General features: G+C 40.1%; 4 protein-coding genes across 5 annotated transcripts in view; 1 reads left to right on the top strand and 3 right to left on the bottom strand.

Moving 5' to 3' along the window:
* The window catches only part of LOC115671574 (silicon efflux transporter LSI2-like), a 60,112-nt gene extending 39,796 nt beyond the window's left edge, over positions 1–20,316 (bottom strand). The window contains exon 1 of the mRNA XM_056302740.1: positions 20,179–20,316. The gene's annotated coding sequence lies outside the window, so the exon portion shown is untranslated. The remainder of the gene's footprint in view (positions 1–20,178) is intronic.
* On the top strand, positions 299–4,019 carry LOC115667378 (uncharacterized). Its single transcript, XM_056302742.1, has 9 exons — positions 299–868; positions 1,313–1,461; positions 1,777–1,905; positions 1,981–2,172; positions 2,262–2,456; positions 2,882–2,932; positions 3,022–3,074; positions 3,177–3,290; positions 3,531–4,019. Exons 1-7 carry the CDS (start codon positions 490–492, stop codon positions 3,031–3,033), a joined length of 1,107 nt encoding a protein of 368 aa, XP_056158717.1. The 5' UTR covers positions 299–489; the 3' UTR covers positions 3,034–3,074; positions 3,177–3,290; positions 3,531–4,019.
* On the bottom strand, positions 11,932–14,245 carry LOC115671606 (sulfated surface glycoprotein 185-like). The gene is made up of 3 exons (XM_056302743.1): positions 13,604–14,245; positions 12,461–12,562; positions 11,932–12,117 (listed from the first exon to the last, which is right to left on the bottom strand). Exons 1-2 carry the CDS (start codon positions 14,057–14,059, stop codon positions 12,560–12,562), a joined length of 459 nt encoding a protein of 152 aa, XP_056158718.1. The 5' UTR covers positions 14,060–14,245; the 3' UTR covers positions 11,932–12,117; positions 12,461–12,559.
* LOC115671607 (silicon efflux transporter LSI2-like) lies at positions 17,266–20,311 on the bottom strand. Of its 2 annotated transcripts, XM_056302741.1 has the most exons (4): positions 20,184–20,311; positions 18,477–19,641; positions 18,195–18,384; positions 17,266–17,735 (listed from the first exon to the last, which is right to left on the bottom strand). In XM_056302741.1, the coding sequence occupies exons 2-4, from the start codon at positions 19,482–19,484 to the stop codon at positions 17,473–17,475; spliced, it is 1,461 nt and encodes a 486-aa protein (XP_056158716.1). In that variant the 5' UTR covers positions 19,485–19,641; positions 20,184–20,311; the 3' UTR covers positions 17,266–17,472. The 2 variants fall into 2 exon arrangements, with proteins under 2 accessions (XP_056158716.1, XP_030449102.2); XM_030593242.2 differs by lacking the exon at positions 20,184–20,311 and having other exon boundaries at positions 18,477–19,651.
* Positions 20,317–24,585: the final 4,269 nt, after the last annotated feature.

Genomic DNA, 24,585 nt, shown 5'->3' with positions numbered 1-24,585 from the left:
TTTTATAAAATGTCCATACACATGCTTACGTTCATTTTTTATGAAATTCGTGGCTAAAATCCGTGGCAAATTTGCCACGAATTTTAAAAAATGCCCACACATATGCCTACGTTCATTTTTTCTTAAATTCGTGGCAAAAATCCGTGGCAAATTGCCACGGATTTTTGCCACGAATTTTAAATAGTCCGTGGCAAATTTCGAGTTCCCCGCCCTTAGTCCCAATTTGCCCGCCCTCTTCCCCCATTCTCTCTCTCTCTTTCGTTTGACTCTATCAAATCAGATCTGCTTCCAATTCTCATTCTCCTTCTTCCCTCTCCCCTACACCCCCCACACTCCCAGACCTCTCGCGCTCGCTAGGGTTTTAGTTACCCCCTTCCCCCCCGCACTTCCTCCCGCGACTCCTCCTCGCCCGTGGCCTCCGGAGCCCTAGAGGAAATTGAGCCAGAGAAGAGCAATCTCCGATTCGATCCTTCCCGGAGCTCACCGTCCATGGCGATCATCTCCGACTTCGAGGAGGAAGAGGAGAAGCAACCTGAGGCCAAGCCCTCGGCCTCGTCCTCGTCCTCGTCCTCGGCCTCCTCCTCTGCCGCGGCGGAGTTCATCGCGAGGTTCGATCCGTCCAGCCTGCTGGGGTTCATCGAGGAGGCCTTCGAGTTCGTGGCCGAGCGGAGCGATTTCCTCGCGCATGAGGCGGCGGAGAGGGACATCGCGGCGGTGTTGAGGGCGGTGAGGGAGAAGCAGAAGCAGAAGCTGAGGCAGGTCGAGAGGGAGCGGGAGAGGGCTAAGAAGGTGGAGGAAGAGAAGAAGGTGCAGGAGGTGGAGATGAAGGATGCGAAGGAAGAGAAGGAGGAGAAGAGTGGAGCGATAGGTAAGAGCTTTTGATTTTTCTTGGACAGTGTCGTGATTTGTTGCTTGCTACGCATGAGCGCGATGAGTGCCTGTTGAGACGCTGCTGGGGTTGAGACATTTGGGAGATTAGATGAGAAGTACATTACATAGTGATCGCTCATGATGTGGCTCTTTTCTCCTGCTGTAGTTAGGCTGTGACGGTTTCGTGGCCGTAGTCATCTATATAACTTGGATGTTTTCTCTGGTTGGCTATTTAATGGCGATGGGCAGGGAAAATGTTTCATTCTATTATGCTATCAATTTCGCTAAAGTGTGGATATTCTTTGATGGGTACTTGCTCCTTTGTTCAGCAATCTGAACTCTCCCGAATAATTAAATTTCTCTTGTGTTGATCTCTTCTATAATCTGTTTAAGCGTGCATCGGCTTATTCAAGTATTCTTTTTTTTTTTTCTGAGATGGAAGGTACTATTGCCCGTACTCATGTTGGTCTCGAAGATAATCACAGCACAGCTTCGAGTTTTGCTGTGGCACTTGGCAACAGCAGTTGGTCTGATCTTCCGTCTCCAAGCTCTTGGAACATTGATATTCTCGTAGATTCAATCAAGCAGCTTGTGAGTTTGACATTTCTGATTCAATCTTTGGCTTTAATGGTATGCGTATAGTACACTTTTAGAAGCAATTCTTTGAATACAGGCGCCTGGAATCAATTGGTTATCAGTAATTGAAAGCCTGGATCATGAAGGATTCTACTTGCCTAATGAGGAAGCATTTTCTTTCTTCATGTCTGTTTATCGATGTGCTTGTCAGTTGTGTTTGCATGTCTTGTCTGGTTTTTGGAAATTATTTTGCCTGAACATGAAGTTCTATTATGAGCCCTAGCAACTTATCTACTGAAGTTTATGGAATCTTGAACTTGGGTTGTGCAGGATCCTTTTCCTCTCAAGGCCATATGTGGGTCTGTCTGGAAGAATATTGAGGGCCAGATATCATTCTTAAAATATGCTGTGTCAGCTCCTCCCGAAGCATTTACCTTTGCTCATTCTGCGAGGCAGCTGGTATGTGCTATAGAACTTGTAATCCTTCCCTTTATTGTTTATTTGGTTCTAATTATATGGTAAAATTCTGTGTAGGCTTATGTTGATGCGATAAATAGTCATAAGCTCCAGCTTGGACATGCAAATCATGCTTGGTTGTGCCTTGACCTCTTAGATGTGTCGTGTGAAATTGCTGAGGCTGGTTACGCTGGATCTGTTCGCGCAATGCTTGAATACCCTCTCAAATGCTGTCCAGAAGTCTTGCTTCTTGCAATGGCACATATTAATGTATGCAATTGGAAGTGCATTGACACTTTTCATCGTTTGTCTTGATATAATCATCCTGAATTTGAATCTATGCATTCCTGTGCTTGTAGACTGTATATAATCTCCTGCAGTCTGAAGTCTCCCTTGCCGTGTTTCCCATGATAATGAAAAATGCTGGGGGTGTCGGCATGATCCTTTACCTCTGGCATGTTAACCCGATTCTTGTGTTGAGGGGGTTTGTTGATGCTGCAGGTCTTGATCCAGACTGCATGACTAGAATACTGGACATTTGTGAAGAGCTTAAGGTGAGAGACAGCTGGAAGTTTTTACTGATCCACCCTCTAGGATTTTTTTATGCATTATATTGCTCAGATACCCCGACACTTCTTGTCTTTGTCTTTTCCCCATTAAATGGCTAATGCATTAGACTTATTCACAGTGGACTACATCCTGCGTTTGCAAAGGTGGGTTAAAAATATCTTCATGGATGTCTGATTGCATTCCTTGATAGGCGAGTGATCTTTAAGTCTGTCAAGCAGCTTACTCAGCGATGCAAAAACAGAGAAATACAAAGATCTGCATGCTCTGCTTCAACTCCTTTCTAGCCTTTGTTCAAAAGATCTGGTACTGACATTTCTGTTCATTCATTATTTCATGTTTTGCCTTTCCTAATGTTATCTGAATTTTGCTGTGGCAAATCATTTACTCTTCCATACTTGATCAAGTGTAGGCTGATTTTTCATCGGATTCTTTGGAAGACCATGGAACAAGCATATCTCAGGTGAATCTTATGATGCAAAGCACCAAGAGTTGTGTTGAATGGTGTCTAATTATCGACTTTGCTGGTTGTCTTCTATGGTCTTCACATAGTCACTCCTCTGATATCTTTGGAGCTGCTGAAGTACCCCAAGCTCTGTCGTGATGTGAGTTGAGTCATTCACATCATACAAGAAATGGACTTGGGACTTTTTTTTTTTGAGTTCTGCTTGATGTTTACTCCCCCTCTTTTCTTTTTATAACTGCAGTACTTCTCCTTGCTGTCACATATGTTGGAAGTATATCCTGAAATGGTGGGACAACTAAACAATGAAGCCTTTAGTCATATTCTTGAGACTCTTGAATTTGGTCTGCATCATCAGGTAATGCTTTCAGCTTTTCTTTGTGAAAGGATATTCAGTCCTTTAGTGGCTATAAGTTGACGAGTCAATCGGAGAAAAGTTGTTTCTCATATATGTTTCTTTATTGCTCATGGCTCCAGTAGATGGCACCATCAAAATTGGCATTCTTCTCCATGGTGCTTAGTTGATATGCGTTTACTTTGGCTTGTGGCTTTATATCTTTCTATAATGTGAAAATGTTACTTTCTCCACATGATTTAGGATTCAGAAGTGGTTAACATGTGTCTGAGAGCTCTTCGAGCACTTGCTTCCTACCACTACAAGGAAACAGCTAGTGGGAAGTTGGGCTTGGGATCACATGCCTCGAGTCTTAGAAATCCAAATTCTAATTTTAACTGAAGATTTTCCATCGACACGGAAGGGGAGCTTGATTTTTATTACCAGATATTATCCTAGAAGAAGCAAGATGCTCCGCAAGAACTTCACGATCTTATTACCTCAAAGAGATCCCGAGCATGGCAAAATACCCTTGAGAGGATTATGTTCAAGTACATTGAGCTATGTGTTGATATGCGGAGGGGGAGATTTGCCAAGGATGTTCAAGTACATTGAGCTATATGTTCAAGTACATGGAAAATGTAAATGAATGTATTTCATTTTCATATTATTATAATAGTTTGATCACATTGAGCTATATGTTCAAGTACATGGAAAATATAGATGAATGTATTTCATTTTCATATTATTATAATATTTTGATGTTATTAAGTGCTTAATCAATGTTAAATACAAATTCTAGAAATTAATTTTGCTTTAAATTACATTTAAAATTGAATAAGAAAATGAAATACATTCATTTTGGTGGGTAATTTAAATTACCCACGAATTTTGCCACGAATAAGTTCGTCGCAAAAAATTGACAAAAAAAAAAATTCGGTGGCAAATTAGCCACGAATTTTGTCACGAAATGTGTTCGTCGCAAATTAGCGATAAATTTTGCCACGAATAATTAGCAACGATTTTTGCCACGAAAATATTTCGTCGCAATTTAGTGACCAAGAAGAAAAATTTTGAAAAAAATAGCGACGAATTTTGCCATGAATATTTAGCGATGAATTTTGCCACGAATAATTTGCCACGAATAAGCGACGAATTTTGTCACGAATATATTTCGTGGCAAATTAGCGACGAATTTTGCCACGAATAAAATTCGTGGCAAATTAGCGATGAATTTTGCCACGAATATATTTCGTGGCAAATTAGCGACGAATTTTGCGACGAATTTTGTTTCGTGGCAAATTAGCCACGAATTTTGCCACGAATAATTAGCGACGAATTTTGCGACGAATTTTGTTTCGTGGCAAATTAGCCACGAATTTTGCCACGAATAATTAGCGACGAATTTTGCGACGAAAATTGAAATTTTCCGTCGCAAAATTTTGCGACGGCTTATTAGCGACGAATTTTTTTCCGTCGCTAATTTCGTCGCAAATTCTTTTAGCGACGAATTTTGCCAAATTTTTCGTGGCAAAATTCGTGGCTAAAACCAACTTTTTTTGTAGTGAGCCCACATTTCTCTTCTCAAGCTTCTTTCTTCCTTCTTCTTAATTTTTGTTTCGTTTTAGTTATTTTTATTTTGCTCTATGGTCAAGCTACTAGCAGAGCCGTGATGTGAAATTGTTGTGAACGGTTTTGCAAATAAAAATGGTTATTTGCAATCGAAATATACAAAATCTATATAATACTCCTTATTCGATATCATATACAAGAGGGTTGTTACGCGACATATTAATGTAGACCGTAATTACATTTGTTGGTAGATTAAACCAAATACTAAGACTCCATCGCAACTTGCATAGCTTTGATGACTATCGTCATTATAGTGCAATAACCGTTGTATTCGGGTTATTTGTTTTGCTAAAAAAGTTATTATCCATTTTATGTCTCATGAGAGAACTTGATCACTCAAAATGATCAATGGGCGAGTCCAAATTTGGCCTGGCGAAGCACGCCCATCAACATACAAAAGTATATAATAAATTTGTCGATTGAGCTCTACAACTATAGGATCTTACTCAAGCCTTGCCTAAATATGCTTTTGGGCACTTGTGGCGGGCAGTGAGCTGCCAAGTTAATGATCAGGTCTATTAATCGCATATTAAGAAATTGGAGACTAGAAAGATAAGTAGTTTTCACTAAGAAATCCACGTCAACGAGCTTTTGTGTCCTCTTAAAGTGCTAAGTCAACGCTCCGAGCTTAATCGTCTCTTGCAGGGTATATTAGGCAGTCGAGTCTTGACATCCTTGACCTTAAATTATGAAAAAGAAAAGAAAAGCAAAAGTATTAACCACTTGGCTGAATCTATAAGGTGAAAAAGATGAGGTGCTCAAATAGGAACAACTAGCCGATTAGTTCGGGGGGAGGCGGGCGTAGGTTCTTGTCATTTCCCCAAAATGGAGCTGATCCCGGTTTAGTAAACGGTGAATAGTGTCCGTCGAATGAGGCTTTGCGATGCGCTCGACCGCCCCGGACAGAATTCGGGGAGTCAAAGATGGAGTGAAATGCAACTTTTCGGCCGTTTAACACTATCCGGGAATAATCTCGCTCGCGATTTTTTGAGCTTTGCGGTTACGACCCACCTCCAGTGATGATGGGTCTGCATATGAACGGCCCGAGTTAAATGCATCTTCTTTTATCCGAGTAATTTTTTGAGAAATGATTAAGTGACAGTTCTTAATCTACCGTGAGATTAATAGCACATCACAAAAAGTTAAATAACAAATAATTATAAATCGTTATAGAGTCCACATTTTCAAGAATTTATGACTCTTAACATGCTGTTACTCTCAGAGTGGCCCAAAGACTGTTATGCTAGCAAAACCCAATTACCTCTCTGATTTGGTCAAAGATGGGTCATTCATACCCTTAATCTTACGGATATCGTCTTGCCAGGCACACCATCAAGATTTGCCTCTCTGATTTGGTCGAAAACGGGTCATCCATGCCGTTAGTATGAAAACTGGGCACTTGTGATATTTTTCTTTAGAGGTTGTGGCGAGCACCAACCAACTCTGAGACTCGCATCTTTTGAGGGGTGGTGGGTGGTGAGTCGACCAATCCCCTAAAATTTGTCTCAGTCGAGACTTATTATTGCAGTTATTGATTGGACTCGTTTTATTTTGCATCGATGTGATTTCATTATTTTCATACAACGAAAGGATTATGAAATTCTCTAATATTACATTACGTTATCACTTCATTAGCTTTGACAATGCCAATCATCCAGATAAATAATAAGGAATAAAAATGTTTGGTACCAATATATCAAAACAAGTAATACTTTAAAATTGAGAAAAATTGTCCAAAAAGTCATAAACCCGTTGCACTTTTGTCAATTCAGTCCTAGACCTTTTAATTGTGCCAATTGAGTACTAAATCTTTTCACATTTTGTCAATATAGTCCATCCGGCCAAATTTAGCCGAAAATTACTAATATGGATGATGGCCGTCCTACGTGGCACCGTTGGCATTGCCGTGGCCAATTGTTAATAATATATTAATATTTTTTATTTTTTATTTTTATTTTATTTTTTTAATCAGTTTATACTCTACTGTCGTTTAGATTAACTATATGGAAGTCTTGAAGTAAAAAAAAAAATAACTATTCAGTAGGGGTGTGCAACCGGACCGGGTTTATCCGGGAACCGGACCGGCCCACCCGAAAAACAGGTTCGGGAACCGGTTCTTGTTTGAACCGGTCCGGGAACCGGTTCTATATTTTTGAAACCGGTTGGAACCGGTCCGGTTTCCGGGTCTAGGTGAAAACCCACCCGGATCGGTTTTTAGAACCGGTTTGAAGTTACTGTGAAAACAGTAAAAACCCTAAATCAGACTCTCAATTCTCAGCCTCACTTCTCAGTCTCGAGTCTTGACTCTCTTCTTGCCCTTCTCAGTAAAAACCCATCCGCAAGAGCTCGTCGCCGAAGCTGCTCGCCGCTCGTCGCCGCGGCTTGGCTCGTTGCCGCGGCTGCTCCCCGCTCGTCGTCCACGGGGTGCTCGCCGCTCGTCGCCGCCGCTTGGCTCGTCGCCACGGGGTGCTCGCCGCTCGTCGCCCGCGGGGGGCTCGTCGCTCGTCGCCGCAGTTTATAGTCTTATGCTTGCAAACGGGTTTATAGTCTTATGCTTGCAATTTCGCAATGCTGTTGCTCAATACACCCGGCGAGAGCTGAGTTCAAGAAAAGTTCTAATTTTTTGCGCAAAGCAAGTCCCTTTTTCATGTTAATGAAAAGTAGGAAGGATCTGTGATGGGGTCGAGTTCAAACCTCAGGGACCCGCATTCTCCTTTCCTTATGATGAAGACTTGAAATCTTTTACCTTCAAATTGAAAGATGACATCTTTTAGCGTCTGCCCGTGGCATAAAGTCGACGTTTGTAGATAGGCAACACCTGCGTTTTACATTTTCCTCACAGTAGACATGTATGCTTTAGGGGAGTAGCTGTTGGAGGATGCAGTCTGAAAGTTGAAGTCAACTTTTCAGATTTCCTGCTTATTGTTTGAGCCATTGTTACTTCATCCTGATTATCTATTTTGTTTTACTCTTGCTATGATGTGAGAAAAGTTAAGATAGATAAGAAAAGATTATTGAAGCTGGAGTTTTGATTATGGGTATTTGCTTAGCTTGATTGCCTGTTTAGCGCGAAATCAAACATAACTTCTGCAAACAGTACAAGTTGTGTTGTGAGCAAATTACTGGGTCAAGTTTCAAATGGTTGACTTAATTTTTGAAGATCTTTGGAATAACTGATTCTTCTCATGCAATCGTCTTAGTGGTCAGCTAAATGAGATGTAATTAGGTCGCTCTGTGCCACTTGGTTTTGGACATCCGCATGATTTTGGAAATAAAATAGAGTTAATCATTTTTCTTGTGCCCATTTACTGTTTTTCATTTGCTGCTATGATTAAACAAGGGTAATAATGAAGTCATTCAAACTTGATACTGGTCATCATTAATAAATTCAGACTTTAAGCTTGGATGGAATTGTAATATGAAGCAGATTATGTTATGGTTAATGTGGATGTCCATATAGCTGTAGAGTTCTTAGCACATGTCAATCTCAGCGAGCGGATCTTCTCTTTTTTTACTTTGTCAGGATGCTGATGAAAGTGAGGAGCCCACGCAGTCCACTAGTGCAATTGCTCATGGTGAGGACTTTGCTGTTCTGATGACATCATTATTATATCTTCTGATAGTTTTTCGAAATTTTGAGCTTGGTTATACCATGCCCATGGTGGTTGATTGGTGTATATAATTTTTCTGAATAGTTATTTTTGTTGAGAGGGTGGAATAATTATTGGCACTGATGCTTATATTGCATCACTGAAGTGGCTTACTACCAAATTTTGTGCGCTTGTGAACCTTAGAGCGTCTTATGCTTTTACCTGATCTTTAACACTTTGTCGATTTGATGCTGGAGGACAAATGTGATCTACTTTGGGACCTCTTTGTGGATTGTTTATTTTGCTTCGAATTTCTGTAACCAGGAAAAGAAAAAAAAAATAGGTTACTGGGTAGACCCTGAAACCGGACCGGAAAAACAGGGTAGGTTTCAAAACAGGGTCTAGGGAAAACAGGGTAGGTTTCAGGTTCCAAAAAATGAGAACCGGTTATAACATGGTAGGTTCCAGGTTCCAGGTCTGAATCCTACCCACCCTAGAACCGGTCACCCCTACTATTCAGTGAGGGCTTGCAGAAGTCCTAGTTTTCTCCTTATAATACCATTATCGTACGAGTTTGGGTTGTAGAGAGCTCATCCTATGGGCACCTATGTGTTGGATTGGGCCCATTGGGGCCAGATGGAGCAACTTGGTCCTACTGGGTATTACTCGATACCAGAGAGGTGCCGATGAGGCTTTTAATCTCCTGTCTGAAACTGTGATTATCGCATTGTGCACATCCCCAGAGTTGTGGAAGTTTAGGGCGCGTTTGGTAACGCTTCTGTTTCTCTATTTTTCTGTTCTTCTGTTCTCTGGAACAAAAAAAGAACAGAAATTCGTTTGGTAACGCATTTTATTTTTCTATTTCCTGGAATAGAAAAGTGGCCAAGAAATAGATTTGGAGCAGAAATAAGAAGTAGAAAAAATCTACTTCTTTGTTCCTAGAAATAGAAATAGAAATAGAAAGGTTCGGTCCTCAAGCAGCGACCTCAGCTCCTCCTCCATCCTCCGTCGTCTGCAAACCGTCTCAAAGCACCGGTCCGGTCCATTCTCGGCGGAAATAATAAAAAAATTAAAAAAATTAATTAAATTATAAAAAATTAAAAAATTCCAAAAATTCATAAAAATAGGAAAAATTCTCAGAAAATCCATAAAAATCAGAAAAACTCAGAAAACCCATAAAAATTTGCAAAATTTCGAAATTGAAAAAATTAAAAAAAATTCATAAAAAGCCTTCTGGAAAATAAAAAGAGACAAATTCGGGAAAGTAAAAAGTTTTAATAAACTTTTCCCCAAAAAAAATCAAAAATAAAAAATTCACATAATGGCTTAGAATAAATTAAAAAATTCCAAAAATTCATAAAAATTAGAAAAATTTCAGAAAAATCCCATAAAAAATTAGAAAATTAAAAAATTCCCAAAATTCATATAAATCAGAAAAATTCTCAGAAAATCCATAAAAATCAGAAAAACTCAGAAAACCCTTAAATATTTGCAAAATTCCGAAATTGAAAAAATTAAAAAAATTTCATAAAAAATTTTCGGAAAAATAAAAAGAAACAGATTTAGGGAAAGTAAAAAATTTTAATAAATTTTACCCCAAAAAAATATAAAAAAATTCACATAATGACTTAGAATACCTGTGGCCACCCACTTTGAGTGAAATTTAAATTTTTGAGGTGCCCAAGTGGTATTTTTGAAGATTCCTTAGTTTAGGGATTAAAAGGGGTTTTAAACCCCTAAAAAGGATTAGACAAACCAATAAATCATGCTTATTGATTTTTTTCACTTATAACTTGTACTTATAGTTAAATAAAAGATATAGATTTGAATGCAAAAAATTGAGAATAGAAATTTTGTGCAATTATCAAATGCATTTCTATTCTTTTTCTATTCCAGGAATAGAAATTTTGTGCAGTTACCAAACACATTTTTGTTCTAGAAATAGAAATTTTGTGCAGTTACCAAACGCATTATTTTGCTCAAAAACTCTTCCAGGAAATAGAAATAGAAAAAACTATTTCTGAAAAGAAATTATTCCCAGAAATAGAAACGTTACCATACGCACCCTACTGTCGAAACTTCAGATATGTTCCCAGCATTTGTCCATGTCCAACAGAACCCAGCTTGACTTATGAATGTGATCATATCGGGAAATGTAAAATTGATACGTGATGGGGATGCGATTTGAGTGACAACAAGATTTTTGATAGATAAATGATCATCACCACACCAAGGCATCTGTCACTCCACCAGCTAAGGATAAGGATCGAGATAAATGAAATTCACCACTAGGAACACCATCAACCAAGGAGAAATGATTTCGGGATATAAAAGAAGTTCACCACCAAGGCCTAAAGGAAACCCACCCGCAAAGGATAAAGGATTCTTTGGTTCACCACCGAAAAACTTGGATAAGAAATCAGGATAGAAATTCGCTCATTTGAAGAAAATCTCACTTCACTACACAAAAAACATGTTTTTTGCGACGAAAAAATCGCAAAAATCCGTCGCAAATCGTTTTTGCGACGAATTTAGCGACGGAAAAAATTCCGTCGCTACTAGCCACGAACACTATCCGTCGCAAATATTTCGTCGCAAAATTCGTAACAAAATTCGTCGCAAATTTCGTCGCAAATTACACTACAAAAAAAGTTGATTTTAGCGACGAATTTTGCCACGAAAAATTTGGCAAAATTCGTCGCTAATAGGCCGTCGCAAAATTTTGCGACAAATTTTTCAATTTTCGTCGCTAAATTGCAACGAAAAAAAATTCGTCGCTAATTTTTCGTCGCAAAATTCATCGCTAATTTTTCGTCGCAAAATTCGTCGCTAATTTTTCATCGCTAATTTTTCGTCGCAAAATTCGTCGCTAATTTTTCGTCGCAAAATTTGTCGCTAATTTTTTTGGTCGCAAAATTCGTCGCTAATTTTTCGTCGCAAAATTCGTCGCTAATTTGCCACGAAATTCTTTTTTTTTTGTCAGTAATTTGCGACAAACTGATTCGTGGCAAAATTCGTCGCTAATTTGCCACGAAAATTTTTTACTTTTGCCACGAACATTGTTTCGGAACGAATTTAGCGACGAATTTTTATTAATTCGTCGCAAATTAGCAACGAACTATAAAAATAGTTGCGAATATGCAGCAAAAATTTATTACAGGTTGGCCTCCTACTAGTCAAGATAACCATGTGCGTCGTAATCACAACTAGCACAATGCAAATTGTATCTAATCCACGGCTAAAACCTGGTATATCTACCACAAACTCAGCCTTGCGAAGTTCCTTCTAACCTCTGATATCAAGTACATGAATATTAGCAGCAATAGTTCATGCTTTAATATAAATTCTCATTACCAATGCGCCCTATTTGTCACACTATTTGAAACCAAATGTGTTTATATCATGTATGGGAACTTTTGCAAAAGAAAACAAAAAACCATGAATTGACACGATGAAGCTGAATTTTCTATACCACTGTGATATCTCATAAATCAAACAACATAGGACCTCACAGCAGAACATACCCACTGAGATCAAGCAATTCTAAATCCGAAAAGCTTGAAGCTATAGCAACAACAGATGCATCAGTGATTTCTGATCCAAGCACCAGTGATAGCATCCGCAAACCCCTGTACAATGAAAAAATTTAGCAGTGGTCATCAAAGCTGTATCTAATTAATGATACTTCAATGCTCTTATGGAAAATTTCGGTCCTTAGTATCTAGGAAGTGAACTTAGGATCTATATGATCACTAGACAGCAAAATGTGTGGAACAAGGACTTACAAAGCTCTAGAGCTTAAAGGAAATAAATGCCTGTTTGAAGCTGTTATCTTATGCAACATGCATGACCAAGTTACAGAACACATCTTAGGGTTCTCCACCCCAGAAATGCCTCAATACATATATAACCAAGATCCAAACAAATCTCATATGAAAGACCTAACCCGCAAAAGGGGAACAGAAAGTTTACCCTGTAATCCGGTTGACAGCATTAGAGGATGTTGAGATCTCCACAGACTCCAGATTAGGGCATGAGAACGCAATGCAAGCCAGCATCATCGCATCTAAATCACTGCGAAAGCCAACCAACAGAACAAGAACCGAATCAGTGTCATAAATCCAGAAAAATTTGACGAAGCTCAAGCACATGATCTCGAACTGGAATTAATTGTGAGATCCAATCAGGATCCTCACAACTGATTCACAAGTTCTAGGCCTTCCTTAAAGGGTTAATGTGCGAATCCTGAAACTCCCTGATTCATGAAAGTTTGTCCATAAATGCTGATCAAGCATATGAAGATTGTCGTTTCTTCTTTGCTAAGCCTGTCAACAAATATATAGGAAAAAGACAACCAAAAAATAGTAATTCTAGCTCAATCCGAGTCTCCATGATCTGTCCTGATGGATCAAACCTGAAGAGTAACACTTTTTTTTGGTCGAATGAACAGTAATACTTACGCACCTTAAAAAAGAATGTCTTCCAGGTACTGTAACACGCGAGCTTAAATTTTATACAATATGTAGCGCCCGCAGCCTACAACTGCAGATCACAAGGAAATGCTTAACTGTCGATGTCAACAAATATCAGTTCTGTAAGAATGACCTGAAAAACATCCATCCAGTTGACTCCAATTCAAGCTTGAATAAAGCTAACTCGTGTCCTACAGCGGGAACAAATTGAGCAGCATGAGTTTGTTCTGATGTCCCTATATTATAATCAAACCTCCAGTGCTCTTGGCTCCTGTTCTGTGATTGTAATCCTTGCATCAGAAATCCATAAAAGGGTCGGAGAAAAGGAATTCAAGATGGTGTCACCTAGAGCCAGTAAGTCCCCATGAACTTTGAAATTCCACTGATGATTTGGGTATCTCTTAACTGTCCCATTGCTTCCCGTGAACTTAAAGTGTATCAAGAACAGGTAGCCGGGAACCCACATAGCAAATAAGCAAGCAAAATGCAATTCATTAAGAAGACAACAACAAATTTTCACACAATCAGCATCGCCACCCATTTCTACAGACCCATGAGGTAAAAGTAAATCATATACAAAATGAATAGCAGAACAATATCAGTTTCAAAATCAACTTGTTAATCAGATAACGATTCTGGAGACCTTGCAGGTGCTTTGAGTCGGCTTATACAAGCAAGACATCCCCGGCAACCTCCTCAGGACCTCCCACAAGCACCGGGCGGGCAACCCGCCAGCGTCCACATCCCCGTCCACGAAATCCCGATCCTGCTCGTCGAGATCCGGCTCCACCTTGTCGAAGTCCTCCTCCTCGTCGGCGCGGACGTCGAGGTTGTCGAAGGAGAGCGCGCGGCGGAGGGGCTGCGGCGGAGGAGAGCGAGGACGGCGCGAGGGCGACGGCGGACACGGAGGAGGCGGCAGCGGCGGTGGCGTTGACGGGCATGGAGGAGGCCGCGACGGCGGCGGCGGTGGAGGAGGAGGAGGAGTCGGCGGCGAGGGAGGGGGAGGAGCCGGCGTGGCAGGAGCGGCCCTTCTTGGGGAGGCCGCAGCGGCCGCAGTTGTAGCTGCCACGCTTCTTGCCGCGCTTGGCGGCGGCAGCATCGGAGGAGGAGGGGACGGCGGGGGAGTCGGAGGGGGGGAGGTGGGGCTGGTGGAGGTGGCGGTGCATGGCGGAGGAGCGGCGGAGGAGGCTAGAGAGAGAGAAAGAGAAGAGATAAGTTAGAGAGAGAGAGAGGGAACGTTGTGGTGGTGGGGGAATAAAAAGAGCGAGCGAAGGGGAGACGATGGCGCGAGGGGGGAGGCGAGTTCGCGCGCGGGTTCCTGAAAATTTTTGAAAAACAAAAAAAAAATTGACACGAAGTGTATTCGTTGCTAATTTGCCTCGAAAAAATAAAAAGAATTCTATTTTTTTATTTAAAAAAATTCGTGATAAAATTCGTGGCTAATTTGCCACGAAGTGTATTCGTCGCTAATTTGCCCCGAAAAAACAAAAAATATATTCTATTTTTTATAAAAAAATTTCATGGCAAAATTCGTGGCTAATTTGTCACGAAGTGTATTCGTCGCTAATTTGCCCTGAAAAAACAAAAAAAAAATATTCTATTTTTTATTAAAAAAATTTCGTTGCAAAATTCGTCACTAATTTGCCACGAACTGTATTCATTGCAAAATTCGTCGCTAATTTGCCATGAAAAAACAAAAAACAAAGAATTTTTTTTGAAAAAAATTATGAAAAAAAATTCTATTCTCTAGCTGAGAAATTAACAGGCATATAACCAAGAAACAATTAAAACCGTCTATTTCTCTGAGACAGCTGAGAAATTAACTAGCGGGTGAAGGAAAGATTACTATAGCAATGTGCAAGTTTGGTATCAACGCCTAATAACCAAATCTTCTGTAAAAACACTAAATGGGATTTTCTGTCGCCTGTCACGTATGTAATGGATTTATCTCGAGTTTTTTTTTTTCTGTGTATCTCAATACTTGACTTTGGCTAAATTTCTCAGGTAACTTTATACCTAAAAGAAGTCATCATGTAATTTCTAATCGCATCCTTATGTGTACATGCTTATTCCGGCTACAACTATGATTTAATTCCAAGACATCTTACAAAAGGTATTTCCTTTGCATGACTTTCAAGCATCCAAAATAACTCCACAAATTCTAACAATATGTTGAAAGACCAAGCAGTTCCATTTGGTGACATAGATATAAACAGTAAGTACCATCTATGTTCAAGGAAATGGAGATGTAAATGTGACAAATTCGGAGGGTAATATAAAAGTCAGTTCGCATAACTATTAATTGTCAAACGCAAACAATAACAATCAATTGACTGAAGAGAACTTAATGAGATCAGAATTACAGTGTCATGAGACCTACCTAAATGACAAGCATAAGAACATAAATAGTCACTAACATTTTCTACTTGTTGAATTCAGATCCTATATACATTCAAAGAGCAACAGTCGACATGATAATATAGGAGCATGAAACTACCTTGACTGCCCCTTAATTCAGAGATCATAATAAGATACGTCCACTTCACCTACAAGTCAAAAGACATATTTATTGGGAAGGATGAACATGGTTACCAATAAGAAGCTACAACATTAAATCTGTTGGAGTTGACAAATACTTCGGGGACCCTTGTTTCTCACACCGGGTACACCCACGTGAGCTTAAGGAAACTGAAGTGTTATTCGATGACATGTGACCCCTGCGTGCGGAATGCGGGGGTTCGGGAGCAGCGCCCCCGACACGGGTGCCCCGCTGCCGGGTCAACGGGCGGGGGTTCGGGGGTAGCGCCCTGGGCTGGCCCGTATGGTGTGAGATTAAGAGATTTCGTATAGGTTTAGGTTTTGGGCCCGTTTGGGGCACATATATATTTTGCTCATTTTTCTGATCATTGTAACGAGTTGAGTGGCTGTAAACCGAAAATATAGTGAAATCTCTTTGCAGGACGTAGCCCTATTCGAGGGTGAACCTGGGTAAATTCATGCATCGTCTATTTTCTCTGATTTGCAACCGATTTATTTTTTCCGACGCAAATTTGCGACGGATTTATTTTTCCGTCGCAAATTTGCGACGGATTTTTTTTTTCCGTCGCAAATTTGCGAGAGACTTTTTTTTCCTTCGCAAATTTGCGACAGACTTTTTTTTCCGTCACAAATTTGTGACGGATTTATTTTTCAGTCGCAAATTTGCGACGGATTGTTTTTTCCGTCGCAAATTTGGGTCCGATTTTATTTCAAGTGCAAATTTGCGACAGATTTTTTTTTCCGTCGCAAATTTGCGACGGATTTATTTTCCGTCCCAAATTTGCGACGGATTTTTTTTTCCGTCGCAAATATGTGACGGATTTATTTTTCCGTCGCAGATTTTTTTTTCCGTCACAAATTTGCGACGGATTTATTTTCAGTCGCAAATTTGCGACGGATTTTTTTTTCAGACGCAAAATTTGCGACGGATTTATTTTTCCGTCGCAAATTTGAGACGGATTTTTTTTTCCGTCGCAAATTTGGGTCCGATTTTATTTCAGGCGCAAATTTGTGACGGATTTTTTTTCCGTCGCAAATTTGGGTCCGATTTTATTTTAGGCGCAAATTTGCGACGGATTTATTTTCCGTAGCAAATTTGCGACGGATTTTTTTTTCCGTCGCAAATTTGCGACGGATTTATTTTCCGTCGCAAATTTGCCATGGATTTTTTTTTTCCGTCGTAAATTTGTGACGGATTTTTTTTTCCATCGCAAATTTGCGATGGATTTATTTTCCGTAGCAAATTTGCGACGGATTTATTTTCCGTCGCAATTTTTCGACGGATTTATTTTCCGTCGCTAATTTGCGACGAATTTTTATTTCGTGGCAAATTCCGTCGCAAATTAGCGACGAATAATTTTCGTCGCTAATTTTGTAAGGAAAAAAAAATCCGTCGCAAATTTTCGTGGCAAAATCCATGTTTTTTTGTAGTGCTTGTATTCAAATGCAACTCCGGTCTGTCGTACAAATGAAATTACACTTTTATTTATAGAGGGATTCTAAGCAAAAGAAAACGGCTCTTGGAATCCTAGAAACAGAAATGACTCTCATAAATGACTCTTGGTAAAGACTAATTAAACTATGACTAAATGCATTTAACTAAGACCAAATGAACTCTCCAAATTCTTCCACGAGCCCTGGAAGCCGAATAGCCACCTTAGAAGATCGACAAACAGCCATGGAAATTAACTAGAACACCCTTCAATTGATGATAGTCGATTAGCAGCCTCTAAATTGACAACAAACTTGCATGTCGACGTCTTGATGGTCTATCGACAACCATGAAATTGACAACTTCATAATAGATTCAACGTTTTCAATCTTGAACGCATCCAATCAAATTGTAGCCGAAATTGGCCTTTGCTTGCAGGAATAATGATTGGGCTAGATAAGAATCTTATAGCGAATTCAGCAGGAGATTGCCTCAATTAAAAGTACTATTAAGAATTCACAAGAGATGCTATTAGTTACTTGTCAACTTATCAGTATCAAACCTATAGCAGTTACAATAATGGTGGAAGGGACTCCAAACTTCAAGTGGTTCCAGAAGGATAGAGTATAGCCGCGATCCGGGTCACAGCGAGCCTGCTCGCACACAATCAAGTTGGCCGCCGATCCGAGCAGCGAGAGATTCCCTGCGACGCTGCTCACCCAAGCTAATATGAGCCACGACTTCTTCTCTTCCGCGGCAGAAATAGCAGCTGCCGACGCAGCCACCGGGCCTCCGAGCAAGAGAACTGAAGAACAAAGTGTCAGAAACATTGAACTAAAGAAGAAAGGGAAGGTAGAAACATTAGAATAGGAATGTGGAATTTGCGTGGACATGCCAAGATAAGATACAGAAACTACGGATAACCCTGTGGTGTTGTTTGCAGGGCAAATGATCGATCAGCGAAATGTCTCATCACGTATGAAGAATTCTTCTTACTTAAAAAGGATGGTGATGACGAATAGGTTCGAGCGATAGACATCAAACCAATAATAGTTAAAAGCATGTAATAGTTTAGGTAATGCATCCATGTTGTGCAATTGGTAAAACTTCAAAGCCTCCGAAGATATTTCGGTCATCGATAGACTGTTTGGTTTGAAGTTTCTCATCGGCACAATGGACAACCCCCAGACCAAGAGGCAGTCAAGTTGAGTATTCTGGTAGGCTAATTAAATGTCAGGTTCGTTCAGGAATAGCATCAGCGTACCAGTTGGCACATTCGAAGCGATGTTCGAGAACACCAAAATGACAACAGCAAGAACAGCTATCCCGCTAGCGCGATTGACTTTGGCATGTGGCTCCATCCAATCCGAGAGAGTGCTCGGAATTTCAGTTCCGTTGAATCCGTTGACCGTGATGAACATTCCGCAGAAGAATATCAACAGAGAGTAGGAGACCTGGTAAATTCACAAAAGAAATTGACTTTCAAAGAAAATCCCAAGTTCCCTTATCGAGAAATCGGGCACATAGAACCAGAGAGAGACTATACCTTCTCTAGGCAAGGCCGAGCATCTTTAAAGTCAAGAACTACGAGGGCCAGGGCGGCGGTAATTGCTGTCCAAGACATATTCAGACCCATCAACAAAGAGATCAGCATACCGATGGTGATAAGGTAAACACAGGATTTCCACAAAATCCTCTTATATCTAGAGGTCTCATTCGAAGTCAACCGGTTTCTAAGCGACTCGACATGATTTGCATCCCCATTCACGGTTGCAGGAGGGCTCTGTATGTCCATTGGCTCAAAATTAGAGTTCCGTTCTTGCAAGTTTAGGGATATGCAGTGCGACATTGTGGCGGCCAACAACGGATGAGAACTCATGTCTTCCTCGTCCACTCCTTCAGAAGCTGCATCTTCTTTGTCCTTTTGGATGGACAGTAGCTTCCAGTACATGCATAGAAGCATCAGTGCATTGACAAGAATCCCGATCACCATTGCAGGAAGAATTCCGACAAGAAAACTCCCAAATGAGATCTTACTCTGAGCAGCTATAACTAAATTTTGAGGATTCCCAATGAGAGTGGCCGAAGACCCAATATTGGCACTCGTGGCGAGGGCAAGTAAAAATGGATCCGGCGGAAGATTGTGTTGCGTAGCTATTTTGAGCACAAACTCAGTCAGAACGACACAAGACGTATCATTTGTGAAGAGAGCACTTGAAATGGCAGAGATCAAGCAAATCCGAAGAAGCAAGTCATGTGCTCCTTTGCTTTTCCAGGAGAGCAACTTACCCAGATGCTTGAACATATCGGCCTTTTCCAGATAGACGCTAACCACCATCGTCCCAAAGAGAAGGCCGAGGATTGGGAGGTCAATCGCGGTGTAAGCTTGATCGGGTGTTACGACCCGGAAAATCACCATAAGCATCGCTCCAAGGAGCGACCCTGCAGTTCTTCCTACAGGTAGGAATGGCACGGACGGGAAAACGGCCAATACCCAGAATATTGAAAAGGCAATGGACCCGAGAATCACTTTTTCGGTAGAAGCAAGTGCCATTTTCGGAAGATTCACAAGTTTCCCGAAATCGGAACTTCAGTTGGTGAGGATGTCAATTGCTATAACTTCACCAGAGTCATCCTGACAGGATACCAGGATCCAATACATAAAAAGCTATATGAACATCGCCCCCGGTGAAGCTGTTAACTTTCGCAGCCTACAAAACCATTCAAGGACAGAAAAAATGTAATAATTAGTTACAAATTTAGATTATCATCTCTTTCCCGGAAAGAGAGCCCATCAATTAATTATGTATTTGTCTATGTGGGAAAGAACTGAAGCCAAATTTAAATTTTAACTTTTGACTGCTGTTCTTTTTCATTAGAAAACGAATCTCAAGAGCAAGGGACAAAATTAAAAAACTTCGACCGACTTCAGGAATCTTTTCACCGACATAAGTAAGAAAACATAATCATAAGAAAATAAAGGAAACCGGCAAATCCCACTTTTTGGGTAATCCCTCTACTTAGCAACCAAAAATTAGTCGACTCCTGTTTAGTGTGTCAGCTATAACACAACTGACTTACGGAGACATCCCAACGAAGACAGCATTAAGGCAGCGGAACGAGAGAAATGATGAAACGGTGCCAGAGCTCGAAACTGGGCGTATTAATCCAAGAAGAATTGCAGGTGCCGAACAGAACGAGAAGAAAGAAAGAACGAAAGACGTAACTTGAAAAGCTGCAAAATTTACCTCACCCTTTGATCTTTATCAAGTCCCAAATCACAGTAAGGCCTTCAGCAAAATTGGGTTTATCAGCGCAATGAAAACTTTAGAAGAAAATTCCATGGAGACATGGACCCGACATGTCCAAGCAATTTCGACGAGCTCACAACAACCGAAGGAGAAAAATTCCACTCTTCATTGCACGACTTTTCTCAGAATGTTGCTTAGCGATCACGTAAATTAATACAATGAGAAAATCAAGAGATAACGACACGTCCTAACATGAGAACCTCAACTCGGTCGGAGCTTCTTGCACCTCCAGTCTACGTCTCGGCACTGCAAATTTGACCTTGGAAGAGGCTCTTCTCGGAGAAGAAACGCGTAACTGGGGACCGCATTCTCAAACCTGCATTGAGAATATTTTCATTATTAGCGTTTCATTACCCTTCGTTAAACGCTGTTAAATTGGATGGCACACAGCCCGTTCTTCTTCAAATGATGTCAAACTACGAGAAATTGAGAATCACAGGTTCGAGCATGAACAGGCTTAAAAGTCCCTGTCAACGCAACGGAATGCTCTTGATTTAAGGCTCCATTTGTTTGGCGGAAAATATTCTCCTTTTGGAAAATATTTTTCCGGAAGTCATTTTCCTGAAAAATGTTTTCCCGGAACATAATTTTCCGGTGTTCGGCGACCAATATGAAAAAGTTACGGAAAATATTTTTCACCGGCGACCGGGCGGGCGGGCGGGCGACCGGGCGGCGGCGGCGGCCGACGACCGGGCGGCGGCGGCCGACGACCGGGCGGCGGCGGCCGGGCGACCGGCTGCGGCTGCGGGCGGCGGCGGGCGGCCAGCGACCGGCGGCCAACGGTGGTGACCGGCAATCAACTTCCTCTCCCACGGAAAATATTTTCCCTCCCATGGGCAATTTTGCCTTCAATTTTGGGGGAAAATGATTTCCTCTTTGTGAAAAAAGGAAATCATTTTCCTCAAAATAATGAAGGATTTGGGGGTGGGGAAGGAAAATGTTTTCCCACGGAAAACATTTTCCGCCCCTGAACACCGGAAAATGCGAAAAATATTTTCCGGAAAAATATTTTTCCGCAAACGAACACAGCCTGATTTATCTTGCTTTTCACGGGAGATATGCGAAAGGAGTCTTTGTACCTATTTATTCCTCTCGATCTCTAAAGTCCGCCTTAATAATGGACTGCTCAATCTCTACTGTCAACCTTCTAACCAAAAAAAAAAAAAATCTCTCATGCCAACCACATTTTCAGCAGCGGTCGCTACATTCGAAGGCATAGTGGATTTTCAATTAACTTTTGTTCACAGGAGAAGTGTCCAAAAGTTTTAAACCTATTGCATTTTTGCTAATTCAGTCCTAAACATTTTAATTGTGACGGTTGAGTCCTAAACATTTTTCACTTTTTGCCAATTTAGTCCATTTAGCTAATTTTTGCAGGAAATCATTGACGTTGACAATTTTTAATAATTTTCGAATTTTTTTTCTTTTTTTTTCTCTTTCTTTTTTTGTGCCCTTCTTCCTCTGGCCGATTCGGCAACCAGTCAGAGGTGAAGGCTGGTGAGGGCCGGCGAGGTCGACCTCGCCGGCCTCTGGCGAAGCTCGCCCGCCCCTGGCGAGGCCAACCTCCCCGTCGCTAGGCTAGAGAGAACCCAGTGACGACGAGGCTCACCCTCGCCAATGGCCGGCGAGGAAAAGCTTTGCCAGAGGCTGATTTGTAACGACTCGAATTTCCATAAAATTTGAACCTCAAATGATTATATAAATTAACTCCATTTCAATTCTCCGATAAATAACTAACTTATTCACAATTGTACAAATAATTTAACCTTAGAAAATATACATCAAAACTTTATGTATAGAAACCCATCTCCACTTTCGCTGCGCACTCTGATCCAATTCTTACCAGTGATCTTCGGAAGTGTTTATCTAATTCTTCAGAATTCCTAACCTAACAAATCTGTAAAATATATTGGGCTGAGCCTAAGCTCGATAAATGAACTCTCTAGATCTAAGGTAAAAGATCATCTTACTACTCGACCCGGAAGCATCACAACATAATAACAATCAATATTTCATCACAATACACTTATATGAATCGCTATCATTCAAGGAATACCTTTTATCGTTTATATAAACGTAACTAATTCCTTAATCAATCTTGTATTCAAAACGGAATAATTCAAATACTCGAGAAGGACTAGATGCATCATATATGATTCAAGCACTTATCATCCAATCCAAATTCAACATGTCAAATATTTCATCTTCTATGAGCACGTATAATCGTATACATCAAAATCTACATCTCCAACCACATATTCGAATTGGTCAACACTTTCCCTCTTTAATAGCAAGGATATCAACAAAATAACGTGAACTCAAGAGGAGTACAGGATAATTATGTTCGACAAGTGATGAAGTGACTGCATTGCCTTTTCTATCATGATACGCCAATGAAAGCCGTTAACAACATTGCATAAGGTCATTCACTCAAATGCAAGTAGATAGCATATTATTTCATGATGCGCAGATACCACATAATAGCTCACCGATATACACAAGTGAGTTCATATTCGTCTCTGGTACCCATACAACATGAGTTCAGGACGGCACATAATAACCATGTATAACAAATACATGAATAAATATATCATCTTTCCTATCATGACATGGCAATGGGAACATCATCATCATTCCATAAAATCAATCATTCATAAGTGTGCATATGGCATATTACTTCATAATACCACATCGTATTTCAACAATTTATACACATGAGTTCACATTCGTCACTGGCCAGGACCATCTTGATTCACCAGACATCTCGACTCACAAGGCATTGTCACCACCAACTCACGGGGGACGGAACCATCCATACCCTTTGCCACGCCTTAGCCCATTCATCACGGGTGTCCTCTGTATTTGTGAGAATAAATACACCACTATACATCCACATGATTATGGTCATCTCTTAACATCATATCATGATAAAGACCTTGTAGAGAATCGTTCCATACGGTAGCACATCTGACTAACTCTAGAGTTTCATCCATAAACTCATACAAGGGAATTTTTTCGATGGCGAATAGGCCATGACAAAGGTCTTAATCACCTGGCATCATTCACATACATTTCATATTAACATAACAATCGCCATGTACATCTCATCATTTGCCATTCTCATGCAATTAATAATAAATAATCAATTGCGTGCACTTCCGCACATATATCCTCACTCTTTCCATGATAAGCCATCATCATTTAATCGGAAGCCATAAATAGGTCATCGGTAACTTAGCAACCAATGCTCATAAATTGACAACGTGAACATCGACAACTCAAATGATCGACCATGTGAATCAATATCATACTATTTTTCATATAAAAAATAGAAGTCAATATCCATTTATCGTCATTTGCAAACCATATGTTATTCATGGCACAACCACCATCCAGTGTATTTCAACTTCACGTGCAAGTCATAACAACATCACATTTGCCACAAAAGTTTGTTTATATTTTCATATAAACCGTGACATTCAAACAATTACTTGTTTTCAAAGTATAAGACTTCATTCTCTTTTTACCATATCATCACCATAAAATTTCTGATTCTTTGATCAGCTCGTTACAATATCAAAATTTGCAACTAAGCCCCCAAACTTTGAGAATTTACAATTTTGCCCCTATACTCTCAAAATTTATAATTTCATGAAATTTCGAAGTAAATCAATCATTAAAACGTCCTAAGTTTCTGATTCCGTAACAACTTCCAGAATTTTCGGTATTTGAAATTAAGTCTCCAAACTTTGTGAAATTGCAATTTTGCCCCTAAACTTTCAAAATTTGCGATTTAGTCCAATTTCGAAATAAATCAACCATCATAACATTCTAAGGTTCTGATTCTGTGGCTAGTCCTCAAAATATCCAATATTTGCAAGTTCATCCTCAAACTTGCTGAAATTACGAATTTACTCCTAAATCTTTTGAACTCATTTTCTTGAACCGATTTGATGTCCTTCAATTAATCTTACTTAATAATTTACTAATTAATACTAAAACTCATAAAATAACCTTGTTAGCTACACCCTCTTACTTTTGTAAATTTTCGAAATTCGTTCTTAAGTTTGCCGAAAATTACTAATATACCCTTCTCACGCCTAATTTTACCATATTCACATTTTTCTCATTCAAGATGCAACAAAACATACTAATAATCTCTCAAAGACATTCTAGGCATGTAGAGAACTTTGTAATTCAAGCTCAACAATCACAATAGTGTAACGTGCAATTATGGAAATTCAATCATACATAGAATAGAATCTAGAACACTTGAACAAACAATCAAACAACCAAGTTCAAAACCAAGTAGATCAATCTAGCTTGGCGCCTAGATATTTTCAC

Source organism: Syzygium oleosum, unplaced genomic scaffold (genome assembly GCF_021117445.2).
Source record: "Syzygium oleosum isolate NSW1041296 unplaced genomic scaffold, Sole_v2.1 Sole_v2.25, whole genome shotgun sequence".
Lineage (NCBI taxonomy): Eukaryota > Viridiplantae > Streptophyta > Magnoliopsida > Myrtales > Myrtaceae > Syzygium > Syzygium oleosum.
Note: the sequence above shows the minus strand (reverse complement) of the source record. Positions and strands in the feature narration are given on the sequence as shown.

Coding starts and splice junctions, on each gene's coding strand:
- LOC115667378 (XM_056302742.1), top strand. CDS start 490: ATGGCGATCATCTCCGACTTCGAGGAGGAAGAGGAGAAGCAACCTGAG. Junction 1,906..1,980: donor CTCATTCTGCGAGGCAGCTG/GTATGTGCTATA, acceptor AATTCTGTGTAG/GCTTATGTTGATGCGATAAA. Junction 2,173..2,261: donor TTGCAATGGCACATATTAAT/GTATGCAATTGG, acceptor CTGTGCTTGTAG/ACTGTATATAATCTCCTGCA.
- LOC115671606 (XM_056302743.1), bottom strand. CDS start 14,059: ATGCTGCCGCCGCCAAGCGCGGCAAGAAGCGTGGCAGCTACAACTGCG.
- LOC115671607 (XM_056302741.1), bottom strand. CDS start 19,484: ATGGCACTTGCTTCTACCGAAAAAGTGATTCTCGGGTCCATTGCCTTT. Junction 18,385..18,476: donor CTCGGCCTTGCCTAGAGAAG/GTATAGTCTCTC, acceptor TGAATTTACCAG/GTCTCCTACTCTCTGTTGAT. Junction 17,736..18,194: donor CGCTTCGAATGTGCCAACTG/GTACGCTGATGC, acceptor TTTGTTCTTCAG/TTCTCTTGCTCGGAGGCCCG.